At 35.7% G+C, this 22,390-nt stretch overlaps 2 protein-coding genes and 1 pseudogene across 3 annotated transcripts; 2 read left to right on the top strand and 1 right to left on the bottom strand.

The window, feature by feature from the left end:
* Positions 1–14: 14 nt before the first annotated feature.
* Positions 15–5,362, top strand: LOC117213568. Of its 2 annotated transcripts, XM_033459019.1 has the most exons (6): positions 15–722; positions 1,987–2,117; positions 2,363–2,658; positions 3,318–3,511; positions 3,631–3,871; positions 4,319–5,362. In XM_033459019.1, exons 2-6 carry the CDS (start codon positions 1,989–1,991, stop codon positions 4,890–4,892), a joined length of 1,434 nt encoding a protein of 477 aa, XP_033314910.1. In that variant the 5' UTR covers positions 15–722; positions 1,987–1,988; the 3' UTR covers positions 4,893–5,362. The 2 variants fall into 2 exon arrangements, with proteins under 2 accessions (XP_033314910.1, XP_033314909.1); XM_033459018.1 differs by having other exon boundaries at positions 15–2,117.
* Positions 5,152–11,256, bottom strand: LOC117213671 (annotated as a pseudogene).
* Positions 11,257–11,400: 144 nt separating this feature from the next.
* LOC117213681 (modular serine protease-like) lies at positions 11,401–19,992 on the top strand. The gene is made up of 9 exons (XM_033459226.1): positions 11,401–11,533; positions 12,231–12,804; positions 14,912–15,016; positions 15,525–15,736; positions 16,846–17,061; positions 17,504–17,668; positions 18,243–18,541; positions 18,888–19,044; positions 19,489–19,992. The coding sequence occupies exons 1-9, from the start codon at positions 11,476–11,478 to the stop codon at positions 19,674–19,676; spliced, it is 1,974 nt and encodes a 657-aa protein (XP_033315117.1). The 5' UTR covers positions 11,401–11,475; the 3' UTR covers positions 19,677–19,992.
* The last annotated feature ends 2,398 nt before the right edge of the window (positions 19,993–22,390 follow it).

Below are 22,390 nucleotides of genomic sequence, written 5' to 3'. Positions count from 1 at the left end.
TGTAAATTCATTAACTGCTGTTATAGTACAATATTTTTGATTTAACGATTAAGTAAATAGGGTTAGTATCAATTATCATCATTCGTGTTTATATGAAGTGATTCTTGATGCACTATGATATTTTATCGTTATAAGTTTAAAGCGTCAAGCTCGAATCTATTGAATTCTGATCGATGTATGAAATCTTTTGTTTTCGTTTAAATCATTATATTTTTATGATTTAGTTATAAATATAACTTTCCGGCAAAAAGTAACTTTTTCAATAAATTAATTTGATAGCAATAGTTTCTTTGTATTTTGGATATTTTTCTTTATGTATAACTCACGTATAACTCATTTAATTAGATCTAAAAGATCTAATACTACATAAATATCCATATCTCTAAACAGAATGTTATTTCTGAATTAATAGTTTTAGACATATTTTTAATAATTTATTTAGAAGAAAGTATCTTCATTTGCTACTTTTATTACAATTTATTAATAAATAGGAAACCATACTCCGCTCTTGATTGCGCAATTGCGCATTATCTTTTATGCTCGTATCAGTCGCACGAACTGACAAGCTACTTCTATCTGGAACGAGTGATCATACCAATGGGAATTGTAGTCTGTATAAGATCCCCTGCTGGCGTGTACATTGACCCATGGACACAATAATTTGAGAATTTGCCATGGCATAATTCACGGAAACGATTTGGGACGAACGATTTATACATCGGGTTAGCTTGGAACATTTACAAGAAATAAAGTAGTTGATCCTCATATATGTACGGTAATGGCTATTTTCAAATAGCTATTACTTTAAATTACAACTGTTTTACTTTGATATACTGATGTAATCAAATTGCAAGAGTTTTGGAACTATTTTATTGAATGATATTAAGTCCTTAATTTTTTAAAATCGTCAGCGCACTTTTAATTAACTTCAACCAATGTCAAATAACATTCCTCAGTTATTTCATCGTTAATTAAAATTCTGATAACGAGAAACAATGTATTTTCTGTTGATTATCGATCACGAGATTCGTTCTTATTATTTTTCACCCATTTCCAGTAGCGATTATTTTATTGTGCCTTGTATAATTAACTATGCAATTTTTCTTAAGATTGAGAACGTTATCAGAGAGTAATATAATTTTCCTTTCTAATGGTTTCTATTTACTTTCATGAAATTTAAATTTATTTCGTTGATGAAATGTTAACTTAATAATTATCCGATATCACGTAGAAGCTTTCATATACGTTCAACGGATCCACATGTTTGTTTTGCAATTATTCATTTTGACGAAACTTGAAATTAACAAGATTTACTATTCCATTTAGTCAATGGATGTTAAAACAGATCTGTTTTTGCTACCAATCGGCTATCGTTCTAATTAAAGTCGTTAAACGTTTCGATACGGAATGTGCGGTGATCGAATATTGGCTTAGGTTTTCATACTGCACGAAATTCTGTTTAATACAAATCCAATGAAATCGTACGCTGCCGGAATTCTCTATCGTTATACAGAGCGAACTGCACGCCAGAGGCTGTAATAGAATCAGATATCGTAAAATCGTGCTGGTGCAATTAACAGAAGACTCTTAGATTTTCTAGGAATAATATACATTTAAAACGGGCTATCTAATTTAAAAATCTTAATTTTTAAGTGATATAATTTCAAATATATAAATCAACAAAATTCTCATTCAATAGTTTTAGTTTTAAGAATCGAAAATTTTTCAATGCAAAAAATTAAATTTACAAATAGAAGACTGTCGTTAGTTATTGTACTATACTTGTCATTTGTATTAGTTTCGAATTGTTCGCATCGATAGGAGAATCGAATTCGATTTTTTGCAAATTATTCGTGAAATAGCGCGACTCACTTCAACGTCGATTACCATTTTCCCCATAGCAAACTTAACCAATTACTCCGAATGATAAATTGGACATTTTTAAAATTCGGGAAATATTCGAACCGGTTCATACGACTTTTTCAGCCATGTCCCAGGTTTGTCCGTCATCCTCGCATCAACTGGTCGCAGCCGCGGTAGCTTTTCGCCGGGCTCGACGTAAATTTCCGAAAAATTTTGGTTTGTATAGCAACATAGAAGAAACAAAGTTCGATAAGGTAATTTCACTGCTAATATCCTACAAATTTTTTCGGTATTCGTGTTTATGTCATATTATATTGAACCAGGTTATAAATCCAAATTAATTTTTTTATATATCATTCAATGGTTCGATCTTAAGAATTGCCTGGTCTTGGGATTTGCAGCTGCTTGATTTAGATTGTTAAATTTAGATCAAAGATTTCTGAAACGTTCTTAATAACATTTCTCTGCAAATTGTTGTCTTTGACAATGTTGGAATCAGACTGAAAGCGTCAGCGGAAACGAGGAGCTAAACGATCAAGAAAATTCGTCGCTTCCATCGAGAAACTGTTCAAACGGAAGATCGAATCGTGTGGAAGCAAAGGCATTCTGGAACGATGAGTGCGGCGAAAGTGGCTCGATCAAGGAAAACTTACTCCAGAAGCCAATAATCTGCAGTTGTTGTCGTAAACGTAACGATCAATGCAATGCTGGAGATGCACTCGACATCGTCCCAAGCAAAGAGCACAATGGGATCACGCAGAAAAGCGAATTTTCTAAATCGGAACAAACAGAAAGGTATGGCGCATTTTGTACACGAGAATCGATTATCAGGAACGTTTTAATTTGACAAATATTCTTGTGGCCAGCTGTTTACAGTTTTCGTAGTAATTTTAGAAAAATACGTTGTAATTATAAGAAGAATATCAAATTCTAATTTAATTGTAATATTTCATTCTTCTATATGATAGTAGTGAGATATTCTGAATTAAATCACACAATTACGACACGAATTTATATGTAGTATAGTTTAGTATTCACAATTTAGATTAATCACAGACGAAAGTAATATCATTAAATCAACCGTAATATTATTTTATGAGTCTTTATCATTTTTAGCTTCAAGCAATTTTCAGAATGTTATTAAAGACATTAATTTATAAATGATATATTGAAAACTGAGAATTATGTCAACATCTAGTTCATATCTTATTGTATATCATACATTGAGCGATTTTACCCCGAAAATTTGTTGATGTGGTCGTTCAATAATCGCAACACGCCTCCGGACAAAATTTTACAAAATTGAAATTTTTAACCTTCTCCTTTTTTGTTTCAATTTTACGTCGGTGAAACCAGAATGAAATAAGAATTTTATTATCTGGTTATCAATTTTGTCGTATAAGCACTAAAAGAATACAAAGAAGTAACACATACTCGTTTGCTTCTTTTTTTAGTTGTAACGCGAAGGCAATAAAAAGTTTCATAACGGAACCTCGAAATTCTAGTCGTTGTCGTGGCTCATATTCTTATTTTCCAAGACGAAACCCGAAAAAAACTTCCACTAAATTGGATTCCGTTAATCTTCTGTACGGCTGCGATCAGAACGAAGTGGACAATGTTAAAAGCAGCGACTCGTCCGAGAAACGAAGTAAATCAAAGTTCCTCGCGTTCTTGAATCTGCAGTTGTCGATAAATCGAATTTGCCATTGAATTTGTCGATGTGAATTATATTACCGTGAATTATCCTAATAATTTCGTCTTGTTTAGATTACGATAAAGACGAGCACGAGTGTAATGCCGAAGGGAGAGATCATAAATCGTATCATCGAAACTCGCAAAAGGATAACCACCCATCGTCGTCTAGTATTTCGCGCACATTCCGTTGTGCGAAACATTCGACTCTTGATCTTCTACGACCTCATCGGGATTATTGGTATCGTCAGAGTCGTCATTATTGCTGCCATTCTCACGATCACTGCCATCATCGTTGCGACAACGAGTACAACAGGTTAATAAAAATAAGGTTACAGCATAAGACGGGATTAGTTTGTATTATTACAGAACTGTGTCAGAATGGGACTATCTATAACTCCTTTCTTGTTATAAGCGACAAAATATGACAAAAGTTTGTAGGTAACGTTAAATTTTTATTTTACAAAGTGCTTGTAAAGTGCACTTGGTGATAGCAGGTAAACGTAAAACATACGAAATATTTATCTGTTATTTTCTACATTTATCCTATTGAGGATTCAAATCTTCTATATTTAAAAATAGTAGGGTTGTAAATTTTGTTATAAGCGAATAATGGGTTAAAATGTATTTGGAATAAAGTACACTCGAGTTGTACATTTGCAAATTATATAGATTAATCGATCAGACACGAATTTTAATCATTCAATATTATAAGTCGTCGAAGAGTTAGTTCACGATCTTTATTGACATTTTTTCCAAACAGTTATTCATCAAAGGAAAAGCGTCTCGCGTCAGACACGTGTCTCTGCTCCTCAAACTCCAACAATCGGAGAAATTGCTGTTCCAATGACCAAACCCCGCACGAATCTATCTGCAGTCATAAGTGTTGCGCGAACAATTCAGAAAAGATTTCGACGGTGCAAGAGCAGAACGACGAGGAACTGGACGATTCCGTGGGCACGATCAATCACAAGGACTCTTTGTGTATTCTGGTGGAAAAGTACAAGACTAATAAAAAGTGCAAGCACAAGACATACCTCGGCGGCCCTGAATTCTCGAGCGAACGAACTAAAGACGAATGCGATAAATCGTTCACCTCGGAAACCAGTTGTCGACTGGATGAAATCGTGAACGCGAAACAAGGGGAGAAATATTCGAGCAGCAATAAATGCCGTTTCCGAGACAATCGTGTGTCGATGGGGAGAACGTGCAGACACGGCTGCGGTCCGATCTTCAGGGAAGGGGATTGCAATCAATTCAAAAACCTCAAGTCTCGTTTAATAAAGACTGGTACTTGTTGTTCAGCGAAAGGCACACCGTGGAGACACACGTTTTAAATTCAACGAAGATTCTTCACTTCGAGTTCCACTTTTTCATACCAAGTTTTTGTATTTATATAGTTTCTAGTTCGCACGTTCGTTTGCTACTCGTCTTTTTTACATACAGTAGCTAGCTGCTATAGATGTATTTATATCGCTATTTATTGGTTATTATTTATTAAGAAATTCGAGTTTAACAAAAAAGGTAGAAAAAAAGATCATATCACATATATATTTTGCCTTTGTACGAAGATACCGCTCTATGTATTTAACAAATTTACATTAAAACCACTATAAGATTTCTGCGTACAAATTTTCATTGTAATTTTTATCTTCACTCACAAAAAGGGACAAAGAAGTTTCGAACAGTAGTTCAAGGTTGGCGCACCGTCGCTCCTCCGGATGGTTATTTTTTAAGGTATATTGCGCTAATAAAGTTAATAAACTTATTTTGGAAGTATATTGCTTTAATAAAGTTAATAAACGAGCGCATTTATATCATTCCGCTACAACGGGTTCTGTACTGCCAGCCTCTTGGGCATCATTTGGACACTCTTGCGTCTCTCCTTTTTTCTTTTCCATCTCTTCCACTTTTCGCTCCGTTTCTTCTACTTCTTTTGCCTTCTTTTCTCTCTACTCTTCCTCCTTCTCTTCCCTTTCTTTTTCTTCTAATTTTTCATCCTCTTCATCCTCCTCTTCTTCCTTCTCTGCTTCCTTTTCTTCTTCCTCTTCTTCCTTCTCTGCTTCCTTTTTTTCTTCCTCTTCTTCCTTTTCTGCTTCCTTTTCTTCCTCCTCTTCTTCCTTCTCTGCTTCCTTTTCTTCTTCCTCTTCTTTTTCCTCTACTACATCTTCTTTCGTGTCACGCACTGTAAAGATTTCGTTATTAATTACCATGCACAGCGTATAAAATTATCATTAATACCTTCGTCTTCCTCGATTTCGTCGACGAGTTCTGACCGCTCTGTTTCGGGTTCCGTTTGTAAATCCGGACTTACGGTCAACGGCTCCGTAATTTCAGTTTCTGTCGCTTGCAGTTCTTCCGTTTCTTCTTCTTCTTCTTCTTCTTCTGTCAATGGTTCTTCCCTGTATTCTGTTCTCGATGGTGGAACTCGTGGTTCTACCGGGCGATATTTAGGTTTGGGCGCAGGTTCAGTAGGCACAACTTCCTCCACGTCTTCTTTAAATTAAAATTTTCAATTTGTAGCGGCACGCTAATAAATTCAAATCTTATTGTTGTTTTGCCTCGGAGCATCAATATCGTAGGACACACACATATTGTATTAATAATCAAAGTCCGAGGCAAAACAATGTCGCTGTTACTTTCAACCGTAAAACGCAGTCGAGTTCAAACTTTCCGACTGTCCCCCGACCGATATAAATAAACGAGCGAATTAACGAGCGAGAGAGTTTATCAAGCGAGAGAGTTCAGCAGTCGAAGATATCAACGCATCAAAGTGTATACGAAGTTTCTCGACACACGCGCGTATTTATCACGATTAATTATAGACCAGGACTTGTGCTTTGTATCGAGGCATTACAAATAAAGTGCTCACGACATTTAGAATATTATATCGATATTTGAACTACCTCATCCTCTACTACCTCTACAAATCCTGAATTACCTCTACAAATTTTTCTCTTATATTATTCTTATATTAATTTTTTGAGTGAAATTTTCTAGTTACTTTGCTCTTCGTATTCTTCCTCGCCCTCCTCGTATTCGCTAGGTTTTAAGTCATCTAATAAATAAAACCAGTATTATTATGTACATATGGGAAAGTGTAATTTTTGAACAGTTCAGTTAGCTTGTTATTTCAAAAATACTAAATTTACGTATCACGTATAAGTATCGTATATGTATCATATATATTAAATGCTGTACTTTCTTTTATTAAGCGGCTCATCCTCATATGTTCTTTGAAAGTAATCTGAAGTTGCGTGCTCGTGGCCATCATTTCCTCGCGAGTGCCATATTCAGTGGGGATGTCTGGGCGTGAGGTGATCTTTTCAAAAATCTTGCGATGTACCGTATCGACGACAGCTTCAGCGACCATTGTCTGCGTTGTCACCAATTGTTGCACGTCGTAGCATCGTCTTCTCGCACGATATTCTTTGTAAGCTCTCTGTTTTAAGAAGAAAAAAGTAAATCTATCGATCATTCGTATTTCCATAAAAAATCCATTAAGGCATTGCGTATTTTATAAGATAATTTTACGTGAATTCAGCAACGAATTAAGATCAGCTAGGTAAATTTATTAATTTTGCTGTGGCTGCGGATAAGAATGCTCATTATCATGAATATGGCTAAAACTGTAGACCCTACTATTTCCCAGAACCTACTTATTTTCTTATCTATTAAGTATTATAACGAGTACTATACCTACTTTGCATATTGCATGCATTCTGTGCTCTTTTTCACTTTCAAATTTCCCATAAATGTATAAAAATGCGCAGTCTCTCGTTAATCACTAGAATCATATGCATCGTATCGTTACCTGGATAATTGCAGCAGCCTCGTTGGCCTTTTCCAATGTTAATCCAGAGTCTTGGTACATCATTTCCATCCAAGCGACCGCTTGAACAGCTTCCACGGGTTCGAGTATACGTTCATCCTTCTTCAGAGGCGCTTCTTCCGTTCCCGCTGCGAACATCAACAGTCAACAACGTCGAATTTCTCAACGTATGCAGAATTTACACCGAATTCGTGATATCACGATCGTGACGTGCGATTACAATCTTACGAGCGTCGATCCTCTGATTTCTTCTAGTGTAGTATCCGCGATAGGCAAACTATGCGTGATTAATTATCAAATGATTGTTAGTAGCGCCGTGTTAAAAAAAGGAAAATTACTTTTACGAGTCTTGCGGCTTTAGAAATTTCCTCTTGCGTTGCACCAGCTTTCCTCAGGATGTCCAGCGTATTCCCCACTGCTCTTTGCCACTGAATCTTCCCTTCAGCTTCGTTCAACACCATTCTCTCGTAATGGCCACGAAACGCAGCCTGATTTTAATTTATCGATCCGACATTTTAATATATTTCACTTCGAAAGTACTTTTAATCGAAACACTGACTTGTATCACTGTGGCAGCACGCTCTGCATCTTCTCGTACAGCTCCTGTAGCTTCTAGAATATCTCGTATCGATATCATAGATTTTTCGTCGCAAGTTGGATCTACGTTTAAGATAGTTGTACGGGCAATTAAAAACACTCGATATTACTTTGCTGCAATTGCTGTAATCGCGTGTATTATATTCTTTCATCGAGAGTTCGTGATATAAAATGACGTAGATAATATTGGTATTTTTAGTTTTACAACCCCCGTTATATCCACTTTATGATAATATAATAATTCTGAGTTAACATATCAAGCCATTCCTCAGCTTTTACCTCCCATATAGATAACCATTCGCATTAACCGAGGGTCGTAAAAAAATTTCGATCTAAAGGATCACTAAATTTCCTACGATAACGATCATGGCTACCGAAAAGCCGCACGTATCTTTATTCCGCTTCATTTTATAACTTTACCCTCAAACGAGCCCGCGTTACAGCCGGTCGCTTAAAACAATAACGTTTACCTACCAGTTTCTTTTTACGATTCATTCCCAGTTCTCTTACCTTCGCATGCCTGTACCGGTTGCGTGTCAACCTCGTCCAAATACTCGCGGAATGCTTTCTGGGAAATGAAAAAAAATAAAAAGGAGAGAGATACTAAAAGGAAAATTGCAGAAAGGGAAGGAAAAAGGAAAAGGAAGAAAGGACTGGAAATATCGCGTAGCCATCGACAAGCGGTCAGCACGCGACAATAAAATTCACTTGGATCCGCGGAGCCGCGACTGCGATCTGCTCCAAAGTGAAACCAGTCCGGTAAAGTATGCACAGAATGGCCTGGCTCTCAAGTAAAATGTTGTTTACCACTTTAACCGCAACTGAAACGATAGACTTTTAATAACATGGTCACTCGTGCCGAAAATAAAAAAATAAATAAAGAAGAAAGTAATGAAGGAAGAAGATTGCGGAAGAAGAAGGATACATCGAGAAGAGAAATGTACCTTTCGTGTTTTCGCGTGTGATCAGAAGCGTATCCACGTATTCGGAGATAAAGGCGATTAAATTGGCTGGCTGGGAACGAAGAACCTGTTTCAATTATTAAATTAGGAATTAACTGTTAACACGAGATTAGAGATTACATCGATAGGAAATCGAAGAATTTATTGCATTTATGATCGTATTTTATGATAGTCTATTACGAAACGTTCAGCATTCAGTAGAATGTGTATGTGCTATTTACATATGCAGATAAATAGTTCGTTGTTAACGTTAAGTGCTGTCCACGTTATGCGATTGGAATGTCTTTCGACGTTTAGGAATGTAGATTAAAAAGAAACAATTAAAAAGAAAAAAAGGTATGGGTTTTGCAGATAGAAAGAACTAGACGTAATTCGAATGAATATCTTTTTCTTTATTGAATTTCTATGTATGTATTTATAAAAATGACTAAAAGAAATTATTAGTGATTTACATTAAAGAAGTTTTTGTAATTTTATCGCGACCGTAATAAATTTTATATAAAATCGTAGAGTATTTTACGAATTTAGTAAAAATGCTTACTTCCCGCGAGATATCAGTGCACAATTCCCTTAGTCCTTCTGGTACCTTGTATATATGCTTCGCCCCGTGTGTCTGAAGCACTACGTTCATTTTTTAAATCTATTCAACAGCTGAGTGTAAAAAAGAATCGTGATGTCTATAAAAAAAAAAACAACCCTCTATTATTTCGGGCGTTTTAAACGTCGTACTCGATTTTTCAGTCGTTGTTCGAGGCGAAATGAAGTTCTCTTTTGTTTTGCAATTTGCATGACGGCTGCATTCAATTCGTGCTCTAAATGTTCCACGAGATCGTGCTATCAACCTACTGGTGCTTCTACTTTAGAACTACTAAATTTATTAAAAAGGAAAAAATATATATAATATTTGGTATTTCGATTGTTTCAATGCCCCTGGATGATACTGCGCGGCGGTCTATCATTTTTTCAGAATTTCCACGACAAATTGAATTATCCTCGAGAGTTCGTTAGTATTTGCTATTGCGTTAATCAATTTTTTTCCAAACTCGCTGTCTAGTTATTTCGTTTTTAAAACGAGATTCACACATTCTACGATATTTTCGAGCGAGCGCAATCATCGCGATGACTGTGTTGAAGATGCCTGAAACTCGTAGCAATCTAACGAACGAACACACAGATTCACTCGATGTACAAGCGAATACATACATACATATGTGATGCAATGAAGATACAGATTCACGTAGAGCATTACGCAATCGCAATCTGTCTTGCGCAACGAATTTCGCATCATCTTTGAACAACTTCATTCAGAATTAATAACTTCTCTGGAAATGCTGGTACACGCGATAAACATCTGTTTTCATCGTAGACAAGCATAGCAGTTCATATTAGACGCTATATTGCCATATCGTCTCCTCCAGGAATGGAATAAAATGTTCTCAGTGAATTTATCTTCTAGAATCTAGATTATTCGCGACGAATCGATTTAAAGTGGTATGTTTGTTATATTACGAATATACCATATATATATATATTACTGTTTTGCATATATATATATATATATATATATATATATACATATGCAAAATAGTCGTCCACGAATTGTTTCGTATCCATCTATAGAAGGACAATTTGCATGTTTGATTGTGAGCTCGCTGATAAATTGTTTCGTGGAAGTGTCATTTTAAAACATTTTTTCGAGCTTCACACAACAGACGTCTATTAAATAATCTTAGTCTTTTTTTTATAAATGTGATTATTTTTTTCTTTAATGTGCCTTACGGTTTTGTTTATAAGCCGAAACTTTTATCGCGTATAGTTGATAATTGATTTGGTAATTTTTTAATATTGTTTATACGAGTTTCCGATGAATAATCAATCAAGGATACCTTTTATTCATTTCATCGAACATACCAACATCACGTGAGTTTGTGACATTTCAGCGATGATTAAAACAAATTACGTAAAGTGATCAATCAATTACAGATAATCAAATAAAGTCTAAATAATACAATATCAAATAGGAAAACCACGAATATTCAAAAATCCCAAAAATCCCAATAATCGATAATTATAATCAGCCACTCGATTCCACGAAAGCCACTTTACGAACAGTTACACGATTTTACGAAATCACTCAAAAAATCTTCCTGTATCGATTATTTTCTCCCGAACTTTTTTTCTTCCTAAATCACAACTAATTACATGCAAAAACATATATGTATATACACACACATTTATCAGATTGGAATTTTCTGACATGTTCACGGTCATCGTGTAGCCGCTACACTGTAGTATATTTTTCGAAGGATCCTAGAGTCGACTTTCGGTTTGGTGACGACACGAAGTGAAGGCGACCAGTTCATCGTTGTCTGTCAAGGTTTCCAGTTCTCTTGGAACTCGTGTGTGTTATCGTGGCACGCCCCAGATATCCGTGGACGAGCAACAAATCGGTTTTTAAGTCGCCACGATTGTCAGTCATTTCTCGACTACCGTCGATGGTCGCAATGGTATTGCGGAGTTAGCACAGTTATGAATGCGCGCGTTGTACTTTTGGTGGTCTTCTTGTTGATTGATCTATCAGCGTCGCGTGAGTAGCTGATGTTAAGCTCGATTTCCACGACTGATCGTCATCGAGTTTCATGGGGGCAAAAACATGTGCATGGCGTGCGTGGGATACATAGGGAGTGCAACAGTTGCGCTCCGAGCTATTTTTAAATGGTTGCTATTGGTTGATGCTTTTTGGAAAAGTTTACTTTTTTTTCTTAATATAGGGTAGAGAATTTAGCGAACGAAAGATAAGAGCGCAGTGAAGATAGTTTTGGTGACTGGAAATTATATTTTTTGAGATGAATAATAGTTCAGATGTGTGTTTGCATCATTTTGAGAGATCTGGACGTTTAGCAACACTTTGTAAATCAAAATTACCATTTTACGAAACAGAGCTGAGAATTTCAATAGTTTATCATTTTTATCACACGAAGACTTATACACTTTGAAGAAATAGCATGTTTCTAAATTTATAATTATATGTAGGTGTTCGTCTTCGAACAAATGGTAGATTAATTAATTCACTCATCTTTAAAAAAAGATTCATTGCATCAAACTTTAGTTATCTTTTCTTAAACGCTCACTGAAGTAAACATTTTAACGAGTTCTTTCATAACTCACGCCTCTTCCGGAAGCGACTCGCATGACAGTCACGAACCGGCTCGGCATAACAATGTGCTCACGATAACGTTTAGAAATTTATCATCACGATGCAATTATTATTTCTACCTTGTTAGCGGCCGATCAGAACGACGCTGGCAGATTGAAAAGAAGCCCACAATGGGGACATTCCCCTGATCCTCCTGGTCGTGGACGAAACAAATTTAATGCACAAAGAGGTCCTCCAGGTGGTCGAGGGCCTCCTGGACTTGGTCCACCTGAATTTCCACCTGGATTATATCGTGGTGGTGGTCCTCCTGGTCTTCCACCTGGATTGAATCGTGGTGGTGGTCCTCCTGGACTTCCACCTGGATTAAATCGCGATGGTGGTTCTTCTGGATTTCCACCTGGATTAAATCGGGGTGGTGGTCCTCCTGGAATTCCACCTGGATTAAACCGTGGTGGTGGTCCTCCTGGACATGAACCCTCTGGACATGGGCCTCCTGGACATGAGCCTGGTCCACCTCCTGGTCCACCTGGTTTATATAATAAAGTTGATAAAGAAAGACAGAATTTCGATTATGACAACGACAAACCACAGAAAAACGATAACGTGTCAAAAGATTCATCTTCGAGAGATGGTACACCGCGTGATGATGAAGAAATTGAGATGTTCAATGAACGATTTTCTGATGACAAAACTCGGTGCAGGTGAGTTTTGTTCTTCAACTAAATAAGAATGAAAAATATGATTGGTAGATTTCCCGAGGTTTTCAAGTTTCATTGATCCTTTTACAACGGATTAAAATATCGAAGAAAGATAAGATAAATGAAATAGAAAATAATTTCTTCATCTGTTACTTCCAATTTTGTATAGAAAATAAACGTTAACAACTGTGTTATGTATGCACATGCCGGTTTTTCTGATCGAGTCTCTGTCAGACAACGTTGCTTAAAAGTGTTGTATTTAAAAGTGTAGAAACGTGAAAGTTTAAAACCGTATACCAAACGTACGTGTAATACGGTATTTGCATATGTTGAAACGCGTAGTCACAGACCTGATCATAAGGACTGTATTGGACTGCGTGGTTGATAAGTATGCTTGTGAAACTGAGCAATTCGAACGTTCAAGAATAGCTAGTGATTCGGTCACGTAGCAACTGAATATTATAGAATTGATTATGTGAAAGATACTTGGAATAATTTAGAGATGGCAGGCAGCCTGATGTTAAATGTTATGTTCGTCTAAAATAATAGCAACATTGTTCCTAGATGATCTCGATCCATCTCTGGAATGAGGAATTATCGCAAATTAGAATCGAATGAATATCTAAGTAAATTGTTCACTCTTATACCATAATCGGAATATTTCTTTTTATAATTCCTAATAGTCACGTTAAATTTCGATCGATACGAAATAAAATTATTGAGTACGAAAGAAAAAAGTAGGACAATAGGGATATGGTAAATTTTAATTTATAATTAAGCAAAATGAAAAATATAGCCGATGTATAGCTTGACAGGTTGATAAGTCTGTCTGAATATCCAAGTATAATAAATGGACTCGTATATACTCGGCCGTAATATTTCATAATTTGCATGAAATAAAAATTAAGTATCTATCAATTCATCCATAGACGGAAACGTTTTACTTTAGAAACGAAGACATGTTTTTGGTATTTTTAATATTGCACTTCCAAGTGTATTTTTATATATATAGTAGATTGTATTTTCGTTATCTGTATAATTCGAAGGAATCGCGTAATAAGCGTGACATACGATACAAATGACAAACAGATGAACAATAAAATTCGTAACGATTAAATACGATACGACATGATACGATACGATATCATACGATACGAACGGTATCGTATCGCGCGGATTGCTTTTCAGTAAACGCGTATTCGACAATCGAGGCAGTTTTGCTATATCCGGCTATGAAATATTTCGCCCATCCAAATTGTCCTAATGAATTTCAGTTAACTAAAAGTGACAAACGCGCGCCATGGTGAGATTACTGATGGAAACTCGATTCGGGGAACACGATCTACTCGGGTAAATAGCGATAGAAACAAGTGTACGTTTGTAGCTTGATTTCGAATCGTTAGTTTCGCTTCCTGTTAACTGATACGTGAAATCCGACATCGCTATACGATACCATTTTGTATCGAACAATCGTTCTCCTTTCTTTTTTTAAATTCTCGTAATTTGTATATTGTAAGTGCTTCATTTTGTATCGGATTTTGTTGGAAGTTATGAGATATTCGAAGAGCAAACAGTTTGGATCGTTAGATTGAGCAAAATGAATCTGAAGCGGAGGAAAATTTTGTATTAAAAATTCCAGTCAGATGATGATTCTAGATTTAGTTTTTCAGTGAACGTTATAATATTATGAAGTTTTAGATAAAAGAGCGCATATAATGGAATATAATATATTTATATTTTAATTCTTTCCAGCTTGCACGTCCAAGGTAGCTTTTAAAAAGATTTATTGCAATGCAGGATCTCACATAATAATGGCCCTTACTTTAAAAATTATCCTACGAAAATTAGCCTGTCATTATTTCTAGAATTACATTTAATCTATCTCTTTTCAAGTTTGACCGTATTAGAGTTAATGTTATTACATTAACGCGTTATGATTAGGAAGAAAAAATTCGTCCCGAAATGGTTAGACAAATTTCTCGAATTTTTCCCTGATTCTGTTTCTGCTTCCTCTACTTTACCTGAAGTGCAACGATACAATCACAGAAATACACTGCACACCATGTGTTTTCAAACACGTAATCAACGTTTGTTGTCATTTCGAAAACAGGAAAAACGAGTTCCGTTGTGGAAGCGGCGAATGTTTACCGAAGACAGCAAGGTGCGACGATAAATTCGATTGTCGCGATTTGAGCGACGAACGCGAATGTGACAAGTAAGTTAATTTACTTGGATGAAAGATAAATACAAGTCACGACAAAATATTTAAGAACCAAGAAGAAGTACGTGTTACACGCGACATTTTTCGACTGTTTGCGTAGAAAATGTTATCAAAAATGCAAAGATAGCGAAACTCAGCACGTTGATTGTCGCAATGCTCGTCGATGACCCACGTTACTAAAGCTTTGATAATGATTAAAATAACTTTTCTTTTTTTTTATTTATGATATAAATTTCATGAACTAAAACTTTTTACAATGTAAATGTCTTAGATAACATCGTCGCAGAAAAAATGCACCAGTACAATATAATATGTTGCAAGAATTAAATGTCATAGTATAGTATATTTTATTCCCAGGGAAAAATATATAAAAAGCGTGTGACAGTCAACGTGCTAACTAAGAAACGGCAAAAGAAAACTCTGCTGTAACGAATTCAATTATTCTCTTATTTGCTGTCCGTTTAATTACGACACTGTTAATTATCGTGGCTGGACATTGTAGAAAATCGGGAAACGGCTGCGTCCTTCCCGAACAACCCGAAGGTGGAAGTTACGAACTGGGTGGCTGTGGTAAACCTTGCCCGAAACGTCCCGGAGATAAAGTTCCTAGTAACAGCATTCTGAATTACACCTGTCGGCACAATTACATTTTGAACGGAAGTGCCGTTCCTGTTTGCTTCAACGACAAATGGTACAACCTGCCCTCGTGTCTCAGTAAGTTCATTAGATTACAGATTTTACTAAATTAGCGAAAGTAATTTACGTCGAGAGTTCTGTAAGAGTAAAACAGTGTCGATGGAAAAGAAAATTCAGAGATCTCGATTTAGAATTATCGACGAATTTATTTTCCGACAAATTCCAGCTTGATTTTGATGGCTGTAGTTCCTTGTTTTATGTCGCGCTTTATTCAATCTATATTATGTCAACGTATAAGTGATGTAACGATTGCATGTTTCCATGTAATTATTACGAGTTATGATATTTACAAATAGTTAAATATTAGATGTGTGCAACAATGATTACTGTCGTGTTTGTGTTGGAATAGTTAGAGATCTAGCGCTAACGTAAAAAGAATCGATTAACTATGCGACTGGACTAATTTAAACGATGGAAGATAAAGAAATAATTGTACGACATCAAAGGTTTAGTCTTACGAAATGCTAAAATTTCAAGCTGCATGTCTGACATTTTTTTAAATCTATCTTATGATTTATACTTCGCGCACGTATAAAACTGAAATTTTTCGAGAAATATCTATTTGATGAAATATATTACGATAGAAACGAGCGTGAGCCATAAAGATTTCTCGGTTCTACCGTTTACCATTCTACCATTTTCAACTCGAACGATAGTAATAGATTCTAGTTGAACTGATTTCGAATCCGAGAATATTCGCTCCATTTGTTTAAATTAAATCTATATAGTTAACTAAATAGAATTAAATTTATTTAATTCACTGGTATTTTGTAAATTAATTGATTAATTACTATGTTATCCGACGTGTTATTTGAATTATTGATTATTCCCTCTTCGTTGCAGTTTTTCTATCCTCAGCTTTTCTGTATAAAATATACATAATTAAGAATCACATGACTATAGTTTAAATAATGACATTTCAAACATAATCAGAATAATAACGTTATAATATAATACTTAATAAATGATATATTCAACAATATTTCGTATAAGTGGAACAAGCCTTTTTATAAAAAATATTGAATTTAAAGTAAAAAGCGAGAAAAATAGAAAGAATCTTTTTATTATTTGTTTAGAAATTAATATTTCACCAATATTTCTCTTTCATCAAAATTTCATTGCAACAGGGATATGTCCACCATTGAACAGTACCACGGTGAATATTTTATGCTCGTACCAAGGAAACGAGGTGTCTTGCACCGATCGAATTAAACCTGGAACGGTGGCGACTTTGTCGTGCAAGTCGTCTTACAAATTGTCCGTGACGAATGACCCAGCGTATCGTACAGTCACTTGTCTAGAAGACGGATTATGGGACCGTCGTCTTTTCCGTTGTCTTCCAGGTAATGATGATTTTACGTATCTTGTTTCCAACATGCTGCTCTGATTCTTAGAACAGAGCAAAGACTAATTTACACGCTTGTAATCATAAATAGTACGTTTGCAAAATTAATAACAGCAGTTAATACATTCTTGATAAATTTTGGTCATTGAGACTGAATAAATTTTGTAAAAAACAACAGACTAGCCAAATACTGCTAAGTGTTTCCCAAATGCATTTTGTACTTGGAAAGATCTCTTTTTTTAAATAAATTAAATTTTTAGAAAAGTGAAGACATAGAAACGACCAATGTTATTGCATGTCGCTAAAAAAAGAAAAAAAAATCTTTTATGAGAAATATGAATCAGACATTTTATGAATTAGCCTTGCTTGTTTCTCCACTGTTATTAATTCAAGCAAGGTCTAATGTATTCGATCTAATTTAATTTATTCTGCTTCGTCAGAGTGTGGAATACCCATTTCACAAGGTAACACGTTGGTCGTGAACGGATTCGAGGCAAAGTTCGGAGTATTTCCGTGGCATGTTGGCATCTACCGCAAAAACTCAGCGAACGAGTACGAGCAAATTTGCGGGGGCACACTTATAAGCAACAATCTAGTTGTATCAGGTAATTTCGTTCGAGAATATAAATTCCTACTTTAAAATCACGCGAATATGTTTGGCAGTTGCATTTCATATTCACAGATAAAATAAAAGATATCACAAAAAAGTGCTTTCCATCAGCTACACTGGCGTTAAGTATTTGCAATTAGTGTGCAATTTAATTACACGATATTTAGTACAACTATACATTTCGCATAGAACACGGAACTATTTAAACAGACAATTATCCAATATATTATTAAACATCGACATTCAACGAGATGGCTATTCACGCTGTATGTTAATTTCCTACCAAACACATATGTTTGCAACGAGGATCTTGCAATTTTCATATGCATTTTCAGATAGTTCTTGTGACAGTAATTGTGACAATCGTGTCTCATAATAATGCTAGTAGTATCTCAAAATATTTCATATAACGCATACCATATGGACGTTTTCTATGATAAATGTACCTTTGAACCAGAGTATATATTTTACATATTTGCAATAATCTGAAAGTGTCCAAATACTACTCGCATGCAATATACACAGTAGCACATATTACGGATAAAGGATGGCAAACATTGTTTCGATAGCTGCCCACTGTTTCTACGACGAGGTGTACAATACAGTGCTTGACAAATCGAAGTACGCGGTGGCAACGGGCAAGCACTATCGCGATTGGAACGCGGACGAGAATTACGAGCAAAAATCGATGTTGGCCGAGATTTTGACACCGGAACGATATATAGGGGCGAGAGGGAATTTCGCTCAAGATATAGCCCTTTTGAAATTGACTAGTTCTTTCGAGTTAACCGCTCAGGTGCGTCCGATCTGCATGGATTGGGACAATATGTACGAACGGAAACAGCTGCAAGTTGGCCAAAACGGAAAGGTAAGATCTTGGTTATTAATTAAGAAATATCCAGCTACGGCAACGTATTACCTTGATTAATTTCAGCCAAGCTGCAACGCTATTTTCTCGCCAGATTTCCGGCCTTTTTACCTACCTTTCCTCTTCCGTGACTGGTTTCAGCTGGCTAATTAAGTCACGCTGGATTATATTTCCGTAATTAATTCACACGCCCGTTATGCCGCGACATCGTTCTATTTCAGCAATTAATTTGATTCCCATCTGCCTGCGATTTTCTTTCTTTATTTTGTCCGCTTTGTTATGAAAGTAATGTGCTTTTAATTGGGAATCGTGAATGGTTCCAGGCTTTAGACGTTGTTCATTTCAGGCTGTTGGCTGGGGCAAAACGATTGAAGATACGCCTAGTAAGGTCCTGCAGGAAGTGAGCATGCCGTATATACCGTATGACCAATGTTTATTGGCTGTACCATCTGATTTCCGGGGATACATTACGTCGGACAAGTTCTGTGCCGGTAATTTGAATGGTAAGTAGACGTTTAGAATGAATTATATTATCAATCGGTGAATTTTATTAATTTTTTTCAACTATTGCACAATTCTTATCTATATTTTTAATTAGATGTTATATACCTTCAGAGATTATAATCGTATTAATACAGATACTTGATACTTTAATAATTGTTTTTTTATTTTGTTTTTTCTTTTTTTTTTTAATAGGTGATTTATAATTTCCAAGAACCTATTGCAACGAACATAATAAATATACCGTGTGATTCTACGCTTCAAAATCAAAAAGTCGATTAAGCAGTACACACGCACAGTTGACTTGTATTTCAACGTTTGTTTCCATCGTATCGTACAAATGCTAGTAAAGGAAATACATTGAAACTCAGTCTAATTGCTATGCTATGTTTATCAGCAGCGGAAATACAATTGACAATAACCATGATAAATCATTCTATTCGCAGGTTCCAGTCTCTGCGAAGGTGACAGCGGAGGAGGACTGTTCTTTCAAATGGGGGAAACCTGGTATCTACGTGGTATAGTTAGCGTCAGCCCAGTGAAGGACTATAAGTGTAATTACCACACCTACACGGTGTTTACCTCGACTGGTTTTTTCCGGGATTGGATTCGCGATGTTTTTATCGCTACTTAAACAACACGCACGTCCACTCATTTCGTAAACTTACAAGCTCGTTCAATGATCGAGAATTGAGCGATTCTGTATCTGATGAACAGCGAGAGCGTGTTCGTCAAATTGGCTTTCGTCTGAGAATGGAAAACGTCACCTCAAATGAGACGAGAGAACGTCATTGTAGAAAATGTTATCTTCGAAAAGTTACTTCGTTACAAGCACCAGAATTGCTTTTACATCGGTGAAAATTTGCACACTTGATCTGGAGTAATCATTTCGAACGAATAAACTTTCTATTTTTAAATAAATTAGATAAGTCGATTTATGTCGATTAATAGTTTGAAAAAGTATTTGTCGCGAATTTCTTTTAGAAAATATTTTCTATCATTTATGTGATTATCTCGTTTAATAAATTTCGTAACATTTTTAATTTTTCCAATATCATGCGTAGTTCGTAAACCTTGGCAACTTGGCAAGCGACTGCTAATCTCGCGTAAATCGTACTTTCAGTTTTCAGGAGTGCAATTTTATAGGGTATACGTGCAATATTTTTTGTGCGTCGTGTTTTCGCAGCAATCTCGCCGCGATAAACGTTTTACCAGAGCAACAGCGCTGTAACACAAACGGGCAAAGACATTTCGATGATTCACCAAAAAACAAAAAAAAAAAAAAAAAAAAGAGTGCTGTTTGATCTACGACAAAAGCGCGATGGCTGTGGCGCTGAAACGGTCCAACCGGGCTCTAGAACGAATACTACCTTTGATATTGGCTTTATCCGGCCAGGGATCTAAATTAGCACCGACTCGTTATTTATATCGCAACTCCGTTATTTATGACTCCGGCTCGCCGCTACATGAACTTTTTTGTCCGATCCGAATGTATCGTATTTCCTGTAGGAATTTCCAAACGGTGTCGAGATTTTTTTTTATCTACGACGATGTTCTGCACCGTAATCCGCGTTGACTTTTATTTCACGGCTTCGTCGACTTCGATCACTTTCATTTGCGGATAAATTCAACTACGAAATGTGTTTACCGTTAATAGATTTTTTAATCAGTCCATTGCGGAGAACGCATATTTATAGGGAAGGAAATGGATGCCAGTTTTATAGAACGGTGCACGAAATTGGGAAAAGTCATATCTTTTTTCTGTTTGCTGTTAGAAACAAATGTCAGAGGACAAAAAGGAGAATAGTTCCGGGAGGACTAGTTTTATCTCTTTATCGATTTAGAATCGTATATTTTCGTGTTTACAATAGGAGGTGTATGTGCATTACGAAGTTATTAATTATACAGGGTGGTTGGTAACTGGTGGTACAAGCGGAAATGGGGTGATTTTACGCGAAAAAAGAAGTCGAAAATATAGAATAAAAATTTTTTTTATTTTTCTTTTTTTAATTTTTCCATCGAGACAACAGTGAGATCCGTTATAACGAGACGTGATAAAGTGCACGCGTACGGAGCGAAAATTCAAAGTCGATTTTCTCAAAAACAAAGCCTCAAAAGAAAAATTTTTATTCTATATTTTCGACTTCTTTTTTCGCGTAGAATCACCCCCTTTCCGCTTGTACCACCAGTTACCAACCACCCTGCATATGAAATTTGTTATTAAAATAATGTAAACTTTTTGGTTTTCGTATTAGTAAGATACTATGAATTTTGGATATCAAGTCAACCGTATGTGAATGTTAACGATGATAATGAACAGCGAAAATATCGTGGAGATTAGATCATATTATGAAATATTGTACATTTTTTAAAAGGAGAACAATTTTGAAATTTTGTTATTCACCAAAAATTATCTTTATCTAATATTTAGAACCAAACTGTAATATAGGATAGCTAAACAGAAGGTTCTAATCGAACAGTATTTTAGCAATTAAAAACATCATACGTTGGTGAGTCATATTAGAAGATTAGATGTGAATGTGTAAATCTAGCATTGCTAATTCCAAGTCTATTTAGTATTATCTACTGTTTACGATCAAGATTTGCAATATTGAAAAATTCTTACTCATCTTCTAGCGCGTGCGATGCTGCGAAGTTTTTCTATTTATAATATTGTACGTAACTAACGAGAAAAATTAGATAAGAACGAAATCGTATTTTGATATAAAGCAAGGATCGCAGAATCTGCGTGTAATAATGGTCCAATCACATTGGTCTGTCTAATACGATAACAATTAATTATTTAATTAGCTGGTTTGCAATCGTCGACGTCGAATATTGGCAGAATGCTCGTATTGAGCAGTGTGCGAGACGCGGTATACGTTTGTGGCAATCGATGTTTGCTTTGCATACTATTCATACGTTTATGGCTGACGCGTGTTTGCCCATTTGTGAACGGGCTTGCGATTGTGCAACTAAAGGGGTAGATGGATTATTTGATAAAATTGATACTCGACGTTTAAAACTTTTGTACGTATCACGGACAGCATGAATACGAATACAGCAAATAAAAACGATTCACCGCTTTTTTTATACATATGTATATGTATATGTATATGTATATATATATGTTTCAATGTTGATCGCGTGCATGGCAGCGAGAAATTTTCATTTGGAATTGATAAGCGTGAACACATACAGATATTTAAATCGCAACAAACGCGCGCGTAGTGGGTCAACGTTTGCCTGGATCCATAGTTTACGCGAGCGAGATATTTCAATATTTGAAGAACGATTGAAATTATTATATAATAGTCTCACACATTTATCTAGGAGGGGAAGGGATCA

Source organism: Bombus bifarius, unplaced genomic scaffold (assembly GCF_011952205.1).
Source record: "Bombus bifarius isolate JDL3187 unplaced genomic scaffold, Bbif_JDL3187 scf7180000009125, whole genome shotgun sequence".
NCBI lineage: Eukaryota > Metazoa > Arthropoda > Insecta > Hymenoptera > Apidae > Bombus > Bombus bifarius.
Note: the sequence above shows the minus strand (reverse complement) of the source record. Positions and strands in the feature narration are given on the sequence as shown.